General features: G+C 42.7%; 1 protein-coding gene across 1 annotated transcript; it reads left to right on the forward strand.

Annotated features, from left to right (window-relative positions):
* Nucleotides 1-5,274: 5,274 nt before the first annotated feature.
* Cfl2 (cofilin 2) lies at nucleotides 5,275-9,376 on the forward strand. The gene is made up of 4 exons (XM_028782139.1): nucleotides 5,275-5,405; nucleotides 6,357-6,664; nucleotides 6,782-6,858; nucleotides 6,947-9,376. The coding sequence occupies exons 1-4, from the start codon at nucleotides 5,403-5,405 to the stop codon at nucleotides 7,057-7,059; spliced, it is 501 nt and encodes a 166-aa protein (XP_028637972.1). The 5' UTR covers nucleotides 5,275-5,402; the 3' UTR covers nucleotides 7,060-9,376.
* Nucleotides 9,377-12,687: the final 3,311 nt, after the last annotated feature.

A 12,687-nucleotide genomic window follows, 5' to 3' on the forward strand; every position in this document is an offset into this window, starting at 1 on the left:
GCAGAGGGGCAGAGGGGCAGAGGGGCAGAGGGGCAGAGGGGCAGAGGCAGATAGATCTCTGAGTTCAAGGCCACCCTGGTTTACCTTGAGAGTTCCAAGTCAGCCAGGGTTACATAGTGAGAGCTTGCCTCAATACAGCAACAAAAAGCCAAACAAAACATAGAGACATATAGCAAACCATCAGGCCCTAAAGGTCTTCTCTCCCTGGCTTTTTTACATGGGGTCATGTTTTTGTCCTGGGGAAAGTTTTTCCCTCCCTCCCTCCCTCCCTCCCTCCCTTCCTTCCTTTTTCTTTCTTTCCTTCCTTTCCTCCTCCTCTTCCTCCTCCTCCTTCTTTTAGCAGAGTGAACAGTAGATTAAGGAAAAGTAAAAGCTTGAGAATGATGTGGTGTACAGTTTTGCTGTGGGTTCATTTGTTTTTAAGCAGAGGAGCTTTTCTCACCTTCTGGTAAACTTACCTCAGAGCTGGAGCCGCAAATGGTCACCAGAGCCACCCTGGACCAACGTTTCCTGAGTTTGCTGTGTCACACCCAAGACTAAGAAAGAGATGTAGGTGAGGATTGAGCAGAACAGATTCACTGAGGATAAGTGAAGAAATAACTCAGTGAACGGGACGGGCACTGGCAGAGGAATGCCCTTCTCCTTTTAATCTCTAGACTAAGCATATCTACACCGTGGAATACTATTGAAAACACACACATCATAGAACTGAGCAAGCCGGAGGGGTCCAGGACACCACAAGAAGACCTACAGAGTCAGCTAACCTGGGCCCATGGGGGTTCACAGAGACTGAACCACCAACAAAAAGATCATGGGTAAGCTGGACATAGGCCCCCGACAGATTTGCAGATGTGCAGCTTGGTCTTCATGTGGGTCCCCTAACAACTGGAGAGTGGGCTGTCTCTGATTTTGTTGCCTGTTATCGGATCTCCTTCCTCTACCTGGACTGCCCAGTTGGGCCACAATAGGAAAGGACGTGCCTAGTCCTGCTGGAACTAGATGTCCCAGTGTGGAGCGGTACTCAAGGGGAACTCCCCCTTGCCTGAGGAGAAGGAGAAAAGATAACTGGGGGAGGGATTTGTAAGGGCAGGACTGGGAGAAGAAGAGGGAGGGGCCTTCGACTGAGATGTAAAGTGAATAAAAAAAAATTATAGAAGAAAATAAAAAATAAACATAGAGGTTATTAGAGAGATGGCTCAGTGGTTAAAAGCATTTATTGCTGTGGTGATTTGAATATGCTAGGCCCAGGGAGTGGCACCATTAGGGGATGTGGCTTTGTTGAAGTAGGTGTGGCCTTGTTGAAGGAAGTGTGTCCCGGTAAGGGTGGGCTTTGAGACGTTCCTCCTGGCTGCCTGGAAGATAGTCTTCTCCTGACTGCCTTTGGATCAAGATATAGAATTCTCAGTTCCTTCTTCAGCACCATGTCTGGATGCTGCCATGGTTCCTGCTATGAGGAGAATGGACTAAATCTCTGAACTTGTAAGCCAGCCCCAGTTAACTTTGTCCTTTATTTTATTTTATTTATTTATTTATTTATTTATTTATTTATTTATTTTGTTTTTTCAAGACAGGGTTTCTCTGTGTAGCCCTGGCTGTCCTGGAACTCACTCTGTAGACCAGGCTGGCCTCGAACTCAGAAATCCACCTGCCTCTGCCTCCCAAGTGCTGGGATTAAAGGCATGCGCCACCACCGCCCGGCTAACTGTTGTCCTTTATAAAAGTTGCCTTAGTCATTGTGTCTCTTCACAGCAATGGAAACCCTAAGACAACTGCTCTTGCAGAGGACCCAGGCTCCATTCGCAGCATCCACATGGCACCTCACAGCCATCTGTGACTCCAGTTCCAGGGAATAGGACACTCGACACTCACCTCTCACCTCTCACCTCCCACCTCCCACCTCCCACCTCCCACCTCCCATCTCCCACCTCCCACCTCCCATCTCCCACCTCTCATCTCTCAAGGCACCAGGCATACGCATGGCAGACTTACACACATAAAATAAATCTTTAAAAATAAATAAATATGGTGTTAAAGAGACAGCTTGGTGGTTAAGAGCACTTGTTCTTGCAGAGGACCTGGGTTTAATTCCCAGCACCAACATAGTGGTTCATAACTCCATGACTCCAGTTCCAAGAGGCTAATGCCGTCTCCTGACCTCCACCAGGTCAGCACAGGGTGTAGATACAGACATGGGAGCAAAACATTTATACATGTAAAATAAGATAATCTAAAAATAAGATTTCAATTTTTTGACAGAGGGAGAGAGGGGGGAGGCTTCAAACTCACAAAGATCCACCTACCTCTGTCTCTAGAGTGCTGGAGTTAAAGGTGTACGCCATTACACCCAGCTGTAATCATTTTCAAATAAATAAATACCAAGGAATAAACTTACTCAAGGAGATGAAGAGCCTCTACCATAAAAAAGTTTTATGACATTTCAGAGGCTAAAGAAGATCCTGGAAGATGGGAGGACCCTGCCCCATGCTCAGGTTGGTAGAATTAATATTGTAAAAACGCATACGCTAACCAAAGCAATCAATACAATCCACCTTAAGATTCAACGACATTATTTTAAAAATTATAAATGACAGTCTCAAGGACAAAGAGTGATTCTGGAGTTGTTAGAAGACTTGGTCTATCACAGTAACAAAATGTCAAAGACACATAGATATTCAGACCAATAGAACACAAGGCTCAAAAAGAAGCCCAACTATAGTTGTCTAATTTGTCCCTAAATCGGGGAACTAGAGAGATGACTCAGCAATTAAGAGCACTGGCTCTTCCAGAAGACCTGGGTTTGAACCCAAGCACCCACATGGCAACTCACGACCATCTGTAACTCCAGTTCTAGGGGAACTGGTGCCCTCTCTGACCACCATGGTGCACAGATATGATACATACAGGCAAACAACTCATACACATAAAACAAAAGTCTATAAAAATCTCAATGAAAAGAGCTTGAAATACTTCCGGGGAGAAAAGTCGTTAAGCAAATCAGGAAACTGGATTTCCACAGAAAGGAGAATGGTCTCACTCCACATGGACACACAAATTTAAGATGCATCCAAAACTTTGAAACTGCTAGAGGAAAATATAGGAAGAATATTTCAAGATACAGGCCTAGGCAAGGATTCTCTGAAAAGGATTCCAATACCTCAGGAAATCGAACCAATAACTGACAGATAGCTCGGATGAAGTTAAAACCTTCTCCACATCAAAGGCAGAGAGATGATAAGGACAGATGAGACACATTAAGTCATAATATTAACCACTAATAAAATAGGCCAGCACACCTTTAATCCCAGGACTCAGGACGCAGAAGCAGGCAGATCTCTGTAGGCTAACCTGGTCTACATAGCAGTCAGTAATAGACATGTAGTAAGCACCTGTCTCAAAAAAAAATTAATAAATTTTTAAAGGACAAGTTGCACTGGGTCAGCAATAGGCTTTACCAGAATAGTAGATTTCTGCTCTTGGCTTGTTTATTTAATGCCAGCTGTCCTGCATGGGACTTCATTGCACAATTCCTAAAAGCAAACATTCTTTCTTTTTTAATTTTTTTGTTTTTTTGGTTTTTTTTTTGTTTTGTTTTTGTGGGTTTTTTTTTTTTTTGGTTTTTCGAGACAGGGTTTCTCTGTGTAGCCCTGGCTGTCCTGGAACTCACTCTGTAGACCAGGCTGGCCTCGAACTCTGAAATCCGCCTGCCTCTGCCTCCCAAGTGCTGGGATTACAGGTGTGTGCCACCACTGCCCGGCTTTAAATTTTTACTTATTCACTTTACATCCTGTTCACTGCCTTCCTCCAGGTCACCCCTTCCCACAATCCTTCCCCCATCCCCAGCAAGCACTTACTCTTAAGAACAAACTATAGGAAGGTGTTGTCATGAGCCTTCATTTTTACTACAACTGCTCCTGTTATATGAAACATATGAAACAAGAGTGTATGTATGTATGTATACAAATATTGTATAAAAAATATGGGACTGGTGAGATAGCTCAGCACTTAAGATCACTTCCTGCTCTAACAGAGGACCCAAGTTTGGTTCCCAGCACCCACGGCAGTCAGCTCACAACGGTCTGCAGGTCTACTCCAGTGGTCACACCTCTTCTGGCTACCAAGGGCACCTGCACACACATAGCAGACCTTCACAGAGATACGCCCACATGTACATTGAGTAAAAATAAAAAGATTTTTTTAGATTTATTTTTATGTGTGTGCACACGTGCAGGTGCTTGTGAAGGCTAGAAGAGGGAGTTAGGGTCCTTGGAGCTGAAGACGTAGGTGACTGTGGGCTGCCTGACGTGGGGGTAGGGTACTACCAAGCTTGATGACTTAAGTTTAATTCCCAGGACTCGTTCATATGGTAGAGGAGAATGACTCTCATAAATTGTCTTTTTGACCTCTTCATGTGTGCCAGAGCACACACATACACACACACACACACACAGAGAGAGAGAGAGAGAGAAATATCAACATAATTACCAAATCAAATGCTTAAGGTCTTTTTCCCTCCACATGTAAACAAGTATTTTTCGAGTAATCTCAATACATCTTATTTACAGGGGGAAAGAAATGTAACTCTAGTAGCTTCTGGTTTTACTTGGATTATAATTCTGCCCAAGGCAATCTTTTTGTAACCTTTCCCTCTTCTTGCAGGATGACAAGTGTAAGCCAACATTGCTGCTTCTCATTCTGCCTTTTGCTTGGTACTTCAATCATTGAGTTAATATTTATAGTGTTTGTTCTCATTTTAGTGCTAAGGGGGGGTCTAAGCCCAGGGTGGTGGTGCTTGCCTGTAATCCCAACACCTGCAGGATGGAGGCAGGACCAGTTCAAGGTCAGCTGCAGCTACTTCAATGAATCAAGAGACCCGCAAAGGAGGTCCTGTCTCAATTCAAACACACAAAGCAGAAAAAGATCTAAACGATTCATTCAAAGTCGGGGCTTTCCAAAAAGAAATGTTACCATCCTGACCCTTTCAGGGGAAAGCGCAGGTGAACGAAGCAAAGAGCACTACCCTACCACCACACCCGGTTGCCTCCCGTCGCAACCCGGGAGCAGCGCCCGGAGCCGGCGAACCGCTGGAACGACGGACCCGGATGGTCGCCACGACCATTCCTGCCAGCCCTGGGGCTCCCGCCGCCACTGCGTTGTTCTGCTAGCGGTTCTGGAGCTCGGGGGTCAGGCGGAGGACACCGGCTAGCGGCGGGGGGCGGGGCCGGAGCACGTGACCGCCCCGCCCGCCCTGCGGCCCCCCAGCCCGCCGCCCGCCCGGCTGCAGCTCCCGGCGTGCCCTGCACTCGCTGCTGCCCGCCGCCGACCCCTCCTTCTTCTCGTCCCAGTGCCACCGAGCCGGAGCCCGAGCCGCCGCCGCCGCCGCAGCAACCTCAGCCGCGGGCACTATGGTAAGGTGGGCGCGCCGGCGGGGGATGCTGGGCGCGGCGCGGACCCCCGCGCGGCCGCCATCTTACCCGGCCTGTGCGGTGGGCGCTTCCGCGCTGCGGGCCGGGGGCTCGAGGCCCTGCGGCAGGCTGGCGAGCGCTGGCCTGCGTCCGCTCGGAGTCCTGAGGCGGGAGGGCCGGGCGCAGGCCTGGCGCGAGAGGGTCGCTCCTCGGGCCACGGCCCCGCGTGCCGCTCAGCCCTGCGCGGCTTCATGTTTTTAACTCGCGCGCTGTAAGGTTGGTACGTGTCCAGAAGCCTCTGGGTGAGGGTCTAGGAGGCCGGCCATGACACCGTTCTCAGGAGACCGAGCAGGTAGAAAACCTATTTTAAAAACGCTTTCTCGCCGTAGGAAACCTTTTCCCTGGACCCGTTCGTTTCAAAGCGGCTGCCAATGGGCGGTGGGGCGTTTTTTGCTGTAGCCGCAGCCGGTTGGAGTTTACACTTGATTCTCTTTCCTTATGTGGAAGCAGCAGTGGCTAAGACGGCTTTAAAGAAAAAAAAAATAGTAGAAGCGTTAACTGAAATCCTGGAGTGTTTTGTTTTGTTTTTTTTTTTTAAGGCCTGCAGAGTTGACACAATACAGAAGGTATTTTTGCTGCTGCTCCTGAAGCTCTGACATCACCCCGTGAAATAGGAAACATTTCAGGCATGGCTCAACTCGATTTGTCCCTTCCCACCTCCCGTTAGCGTTTCTCTCCGTACTCCTTTAAGAAGGATGAATGGGCAGTATGAGTTAGACATTTTAGCCTTATCTCCTTCTGATATTTCAATGTGACAGATCTAATAGGACCCCTTATGTTGTTTGGTGCAGTTTTTAATAGTCTAGCCAGACTGAAGTTGAAGCCTTGTTAGTCAACGATTTCGGTTAAAACCAAAATCCTTGTTCTAAATTCCCATCCTTTGTTTGTTTTCAGGCATCTGGAGTTACAGTGAATGATGAAGTCATCAAAGTTTTTAATGATATGAAAGTAAGAAAATCTTCTACACAGGAGGAGATCAAAAAAAGAAAGAAAGCAGTTCTCTTCTGTTTAAGTGATGACAAAAGACAAATCATTGTAGAGGAAGCGAAGCAGATCTTGGTGGGTGACATTGGTGATACTGTAGAGGACCCCTACACATCTTTTGTGAAGTTGCTACCTCTGAATGATTGCCGATATGCTTTGTACGATGCCACATACGAAACAAAAGAGTCTAAGAAAGAAGACCTAGTATTTATATTCTGGTGTGTAAAAACAAAAGAAAAAAAAAGTACTTTTAACAATGCAAGGATTATTATTCTCATAGTCGGTTTTTGCCTTTGTTTTTCTTTTGAAATTCAACATTTTCTCCCCCCCCATAGGGCTCCTGAAAGTGCACCGTTAAAAAGCAAGATGATTTATGCTAGCTCTAAAGATGCCATTAAAAAGAAATTTACAGGTACAAATATTGACTGTTTTGTACAGAAAAAAAAAAGACTCTTTCTTAATTATAAGGTTAATGGGGTGTGTTGTTTTTTTCTTTTTAGGTATTAAACATGAGTGGCAAGTAAACGGCTTGGACGACATTAAGGACCGCTCGACACTGGGAGAGAAACTGGGAGGCAGCGTTGTAGTTTCCCTTGAAGGAAAGCCACTATAAAGTAATAGCCAAGTGCCATTGGATCTTAAAGGGGCTTACATTTGTTTCTCCAGCTCAGTCCACTGGAATTGTATTAGGTTTTGTTTTTTGTTTCTTCCCTTTCCACTGGTCCCGTTCAACACAATGAATGAATGAGTAGAAGAAGCCTGTCAGTGATTGCCATTAGACTGTTTGATACGGTTACTTTTCTGTAGAGCCCAAGGAATGCCTTCCCATCTTATTTTAGCCAAAACAGCTGGTTACATGCCTCCTTGCAGTGAACACTACAATGGATGGGATTGTCAGTGTGAATAGCTTAGAGTACTACAAAGGGTAAGCTAATCGAATGCCTTGAAAGTATTATCCACTGGTCATATGGGAAACGTGTTTCAGTATTATTTATAGTTGCACTTGACTACAGCTCTCTGAGGCACTGGAGCATCCTACACCTCACCTGCCTTGGCAAGCCTATTTTTGTGACATGGCAGCACAGATTTAACACTATTCGTTAAAAGCACTTTTATTTTGTAATGCGTTTAATCCCTTATAAAGAATGCCAATTAAGTTTCATTACCTGTCATCAATTTATCCTAGTATCTCAGTGTTCATTCTTCTTACCTGCATATTTTCTTCAAAGAAATAGCTGTGTTGATGTCTTTGGTTTCCCAATGAGTGTACACTACTGTATAATTATAGGAGTTTTATGTTTACCATATGAGTCTTGAAACACTACAGACATTTTGAATATCAGACCTGATGGCAATTTCTGTATAAAAGAGCCTTAAATGGAACATTGTTTTTGAGATCAAACCCCCTACCCTCACAAAAGTGGCCACGTTGCAATAAAAATTGTGGCAGATTACAGAATGTTGCCTTGTTTTCCTTGGAAATTTTGCAAATTGTTATGTGAAATTTTAGGGTAAATGGTGATTATGCTCTGCACTCATATTTGGAATTTTTTTCCTTTAATCTTTAGTTTAAAAACATCTTAAAAATCATTTATATACAATCATTAAAAGAGTGATACTTTTATAAATGTTTATTTGTTATAATATGGAGATCAGAAAAAAATTTTTTTTTGCACTTTGGCATACTTGAGTATCTCATTTGTTCTGTAGATAAATTAGGATATTAATTGAGAGTTACATTACTAAATAATTGAGTAGTATAATTAGGGTGTTTTTATTACTTGGTCATTATGAAAATAATTTGTAAAATGCCATTCAAAGGTTTAATGATGGTTGTGATATTTAGGAATGTTTGTTTCAGCCACAATTCCTTAATATCTTTTCCAAAACGAATTGGAAAAAAAAAAATAGTATAGCAGTCTTAAACATTAGTAATGGAATCTGGCTGTGGTCCAGAGCTTTCTCCTTATAGAGAATTTGATCTGCTCAGTGTGCACTCTTTGCTATTAGCCAGAGCTATTTATGGCAAACACATGCTTTTGTATCTTGTCATAGTCATCCACAGATGGCAAAACTGGACTTGATTCCACCGGTATGCAAGATAGGCATGTTAGTGAGCAGTCATTTGTGGCTCTGGACTCTAATGCCATAGCTCTGAAGAATGCTTTTATCAGAATATAGGAAATGAAAATATCTTTTTTTTTTAAATATGTGGAAGTAATTTGGGTATAATTAATTTTTTTCTACCTTTTGGAAAGTTTTGTTTTGTTTTTTTTTTCAGATGAGAGCATTAACATAGTGGTTAAATGTCTAGGCTGCCATTTAAAACTACAAAAATGACTTGGGATCTTTTTAGCACTAAGCAATTTTATTTCAGCCTTCCAGCTGTTGCTGTGAGTTGTTCCAGACCTTTCCGTGGCTTTTTGGTAAGGCTGCTAATAAGCAAAGCATGAGAATGGTAACGTGTACTAAACCATATGTTTAATGGATCTTTGCACCAAAGGACTTTTTCACAAAGTTATTTTGTTACTCTTCCAATTATTAAGAAATTTCTAAAAAGTAAAGGGGTCACCTTTTGTTTTTATAGCTGATTTCTCAATTTCTTTATATGCTTTTTTAGAATAATTTAAGAGATTAAGTGCTGCTTTTTAAAATTATATTTTGAATTTTAGATTGGCCAAATACATTAATGTAGTTAAATTCATCTTTAAAGTACACATATGTGCCTAGAGCCAAAAAAATATAATTATTTAATTTATGATCTTATGTTGAAACTAATTTGACATCTTATTTTACAGTCATTTACAGTGAAACAATGTTCCAGCTAGCTTTAAAAGCTATACGGTGCTAATTAGTAAAATATTGAGGGCAATATTTTACTGCTAGCTTGCAAAATTTTAAGTGTTTTAAAAATAAAATACATGAAAATATTTAAAGCTGTTGAGATGTTTTTACTTCCATTTAAAACACTGAAAGTTGGAAAACTAAGATTGTGGATTAAAGAGGCAACATTATCTGCAGCCCTTTTTAGGATTTAGTTAATACGCTTTCTTTTAGAAATCCTGTTTCAGGCCAGAGAGATGGCTTAGTAAGTAAAGACTCGAAGACTGGAAGCCTGGCCACCTGAGCACAGTTCCCACTTAACAGAGGAAGGGGCAAAAGGGCCCTGTGGCGTTGTCCTCTGACCTCCACACTTGGACAGTGGCACATACGTGTGCACATACACACATCATGCACACAGAAACATAATAGTAGACATGATTTTAGAAATCCCAATTTCAGAATTAGGCTTGATGGCACTTATCTGAAATCCCAGCACTCAAGGAGTTTCAGAAACAGGATGAACTTCAAGGTTTTTTCTAGGTACATAGTGAATTCTAACCCAGCCTAGATTACATGACACAAAAAAAGTATCACTGAGTATTACAGCAATGTTAGCATTTTCAGACAAATGGTACAGTTGGCATTTGTCCTAAGTTGACTTCCATATATAATGATATGGGCAGCATTATACTTTTAAAAACATTCGTTTGTTCTTGTTTTATGTGTAGGGGTGTTTTGCCTGATGAATATATGTGTGCAATGTGAATGCCTGGGACCTGCAGAGGTCCCAGCACTCAGGATATTGAGACAGGAGAATCAGTGCAAGTTCAAGGCCAGCATGCCTTATATGTAGTAGGTTCTTATCCTCTGGAATTGAAGTTACACAGAGTTGTTAGCTGCCAGGTAGGTGTAAGGTCCCTGGTCTTCTGTAAGAACAGTTGTTCTAAACTTCTGGGCCATCTCTCTAGCCCTTATGGGATCTTTTGAAAGTAGTTTCTCATTAAAGAATAGTCTCAGTTGTGGTAAATAAATGTCAAGGTTGTTTTCCTCTTATAACAAATATCTTAAGCTAGATGTGGCATGTACCTGTAATCTCAGCACTCAGTGGCTGAAACAGGAGGATTATAGTAAGTTTGAGGCTAGCCTAGACTATGGAAAACAAACAATAACAAAATAGACAACCAATAAACAAAACCCACCTTAGAACTGGCTAAATGTCTCATTGGGTAAAGGCACTTGTCACTAATCTTGGCTTCCTGAGTTTTTTTTTTAATTATTTATTTTATTTATATGGGTACACTATCTCAGACATACCAGAAGAGTACATCATATCCAATTACAGATGGTTGCAAGCTATCTGTGGTTGCTGGGAATTGAACTCAGGACCTCTGGAAGAGCAGTCAGTGTTCTTAACCTCTGAACCATCTCTCCAGCCCGGCTTCCTGAGTTTAATCTGAATTCACATGGTAGGAGAGTCAACTCCCAAAAGGTGTCCTAACTTCCACACACTCACACACAACTAGATAAACGAATGGGAGGAGGCCTTCTATTGTTAGGTACTGTCTTTGCAAATTGACTATAACATGCCATGAACTTTTACTTTTCTCTAAATATAAAAGCCACTGAATGGTGCAGTTTTAAAATCCCAGCACTCAGGAAATTAAGACAGGAGAATCAGTACAAGTTTGAGACTAGCCTGGGCTATATAGCAAGGTCCAGGCCAAAGCTACAAAGCAAGACCCTGTACAAACTGTGAGAACCTCTAAATGTGACTTACTTTTATTTTGCTTTATTTGAGATACTGCCTTCCTTATCACTATGGCCAGCCTGGAACTCACTGGGTAGACCAGGCTGGCCTCAAACTCAGAGATCTGCTTGTCTCTTGAGTGTTGGGATTAAAGATGTACCACATGACACCTGGTGGGTTTCAGGGGTTTTGAACTGTAATGTAGGGAACGGTAATGTCTACCATATCTGGCATCTGAGTATCAACTGTAGAAACAAGTGCTGGGAATCAAACCTGGGTATTGTGCTTCTAGGTGGTCCTGGAAATGTATTGTAAAAACAGAAGAAGGCTATGTAAATGTAAAAAGTTTTAAACTACCTACTTTTGAAAATGTATTTGTTTTGATTTTATGTGTATGAGTGTCTGCATACATGTATGTGTGCCATGTGTGTGCCTGGTATTCAGGGAAACCAAAAGAGGGCACATGGGTAATAGGTGACTGTGAACCACAGTGTACTGCTAGGAACCGAATCCAGGTCCCCTGCAAGAGCACCAAGTGCTTTAACAGAGGAGCCCTCTCACCACTTCCCTTTAATAGTTAAGTAGATTTTTTTTAAGGCATAAAAAAGCCTGGTGTGGTGACACACACCTGTAATCCCAGCACTTGGGACGCTAAGGTGGGGAGTAGGCTGGTTTATTGAAGATCCCTGGTTCTATTTTTGTAACAGTTCCACTTGATCTCATAGTTTAAGTACTAATTAGCTGATAGAGAGCATTCCTTTTAGAAGTATATCATACGGAGTGCAAGGAGTGACTCAACGAAGTACTTGCTGTGCACCTGTGTAGAAGCCAGGCATACCTGTATGGACCGTAATCCCAGTGCTGGGTAGATGAAGACAGGCTAACCTAGTGGGATCTGGATGCTCCAGTTTCAGTCAGAAATCCTGTCTCAGAGACTAAGGGAGAGAAGCAGTTGGACTGGATATTGACCTCTGGCCTCCACCATCATGTACACAAACACAAATACAGAATATAGTTAGTCTCCGTAACTTTTTAGCATTTTGGGTGTCTTGATGTGTGAGTAGTGAGAGCTGGCCTTTTGCTTCCAAGTAATTTTGAAGTAAAATAAAGTCATAATAAGTCATTTTACCCATAGTGCTGAAATCTATAACTTCATGATTATTATTTTTTAGACAAACATTGCACATTGCTCAGGTTAGCCTCAAACTATATGTAGAAAAGTGTCCTTAGCCGGGCAGTGGTGGCGCACGCCTTTAATCCCAGCACTTGGGAGGCAGAAACAGGTGGATTTCTGAGTTCGAGGCCAGCCTGGTCTACAGAGTTAGTTCCAGGACAGCCAGAACTACACAGAGAAACCCTGTCTCGAAAAAAAAAAAAAAAAAAAGAAAAAGAAAAGTGTCCTTGAATGCCTGGTCCTCTGGGCCCCACCTCATAAGTGCTAGAATTACAGGCATGCCACACCAAACCTGGCTTATTTGTTTTGAGATAGGATCTCTGTATAGCCCGACATAACTTTTTTTTTTTTTTTTTTTTTTTTTTGGTTTTTCATGACAGGGTTTCTCAGGCCGGGCGGTGGTGGCGCACGCCTTTAATCCCAGCACTCGGGAGGCAGAGGCAGGCGGATTTCTGAGTTCGAGGCCAGCCTGGTCTACAGAGTGAGTTCCAGGACAG

The sequence above is a fragment of the Grammomys surdaster genome, unplaced genomic scaffold (assembly GCF_004785775.1).
Source record: "Grammomys surdaster isolate TR1022 unplaced genomic scaffold, NIH_TR_1.0 98, whole genome shotgun sequence".
In the NCBI taxonomy this organism is placed as follows: domain Eukaryota; kingdom Metazoa; phylum Chordata; class Mammalia; order Rodentia; family Muridae; genus Grammomys; species Grammomys surdaster.

What these genes read in the sequence shown, in the direction of transcription:
- Cfl2 (XM_028782139.1), top strand. An exon ending in GACCTAGTATTTATATTCTG is followed by an intron (nt 6,665 to 6,781) that starts GTGTGTAAAAAC and finishes CCCCCCCCATAG; the next exon opens with GGCTCCTGAAAGTGCACCGT. An exon ending in CATTAAAAAGAAATTTACAG is followed by an intron (nt 6,859 to 6,946) that starts GTACAAATATTG and finishes TTTTCTTTTTAG; the next exon opens with GTATTAAACATGAGTGGCAA.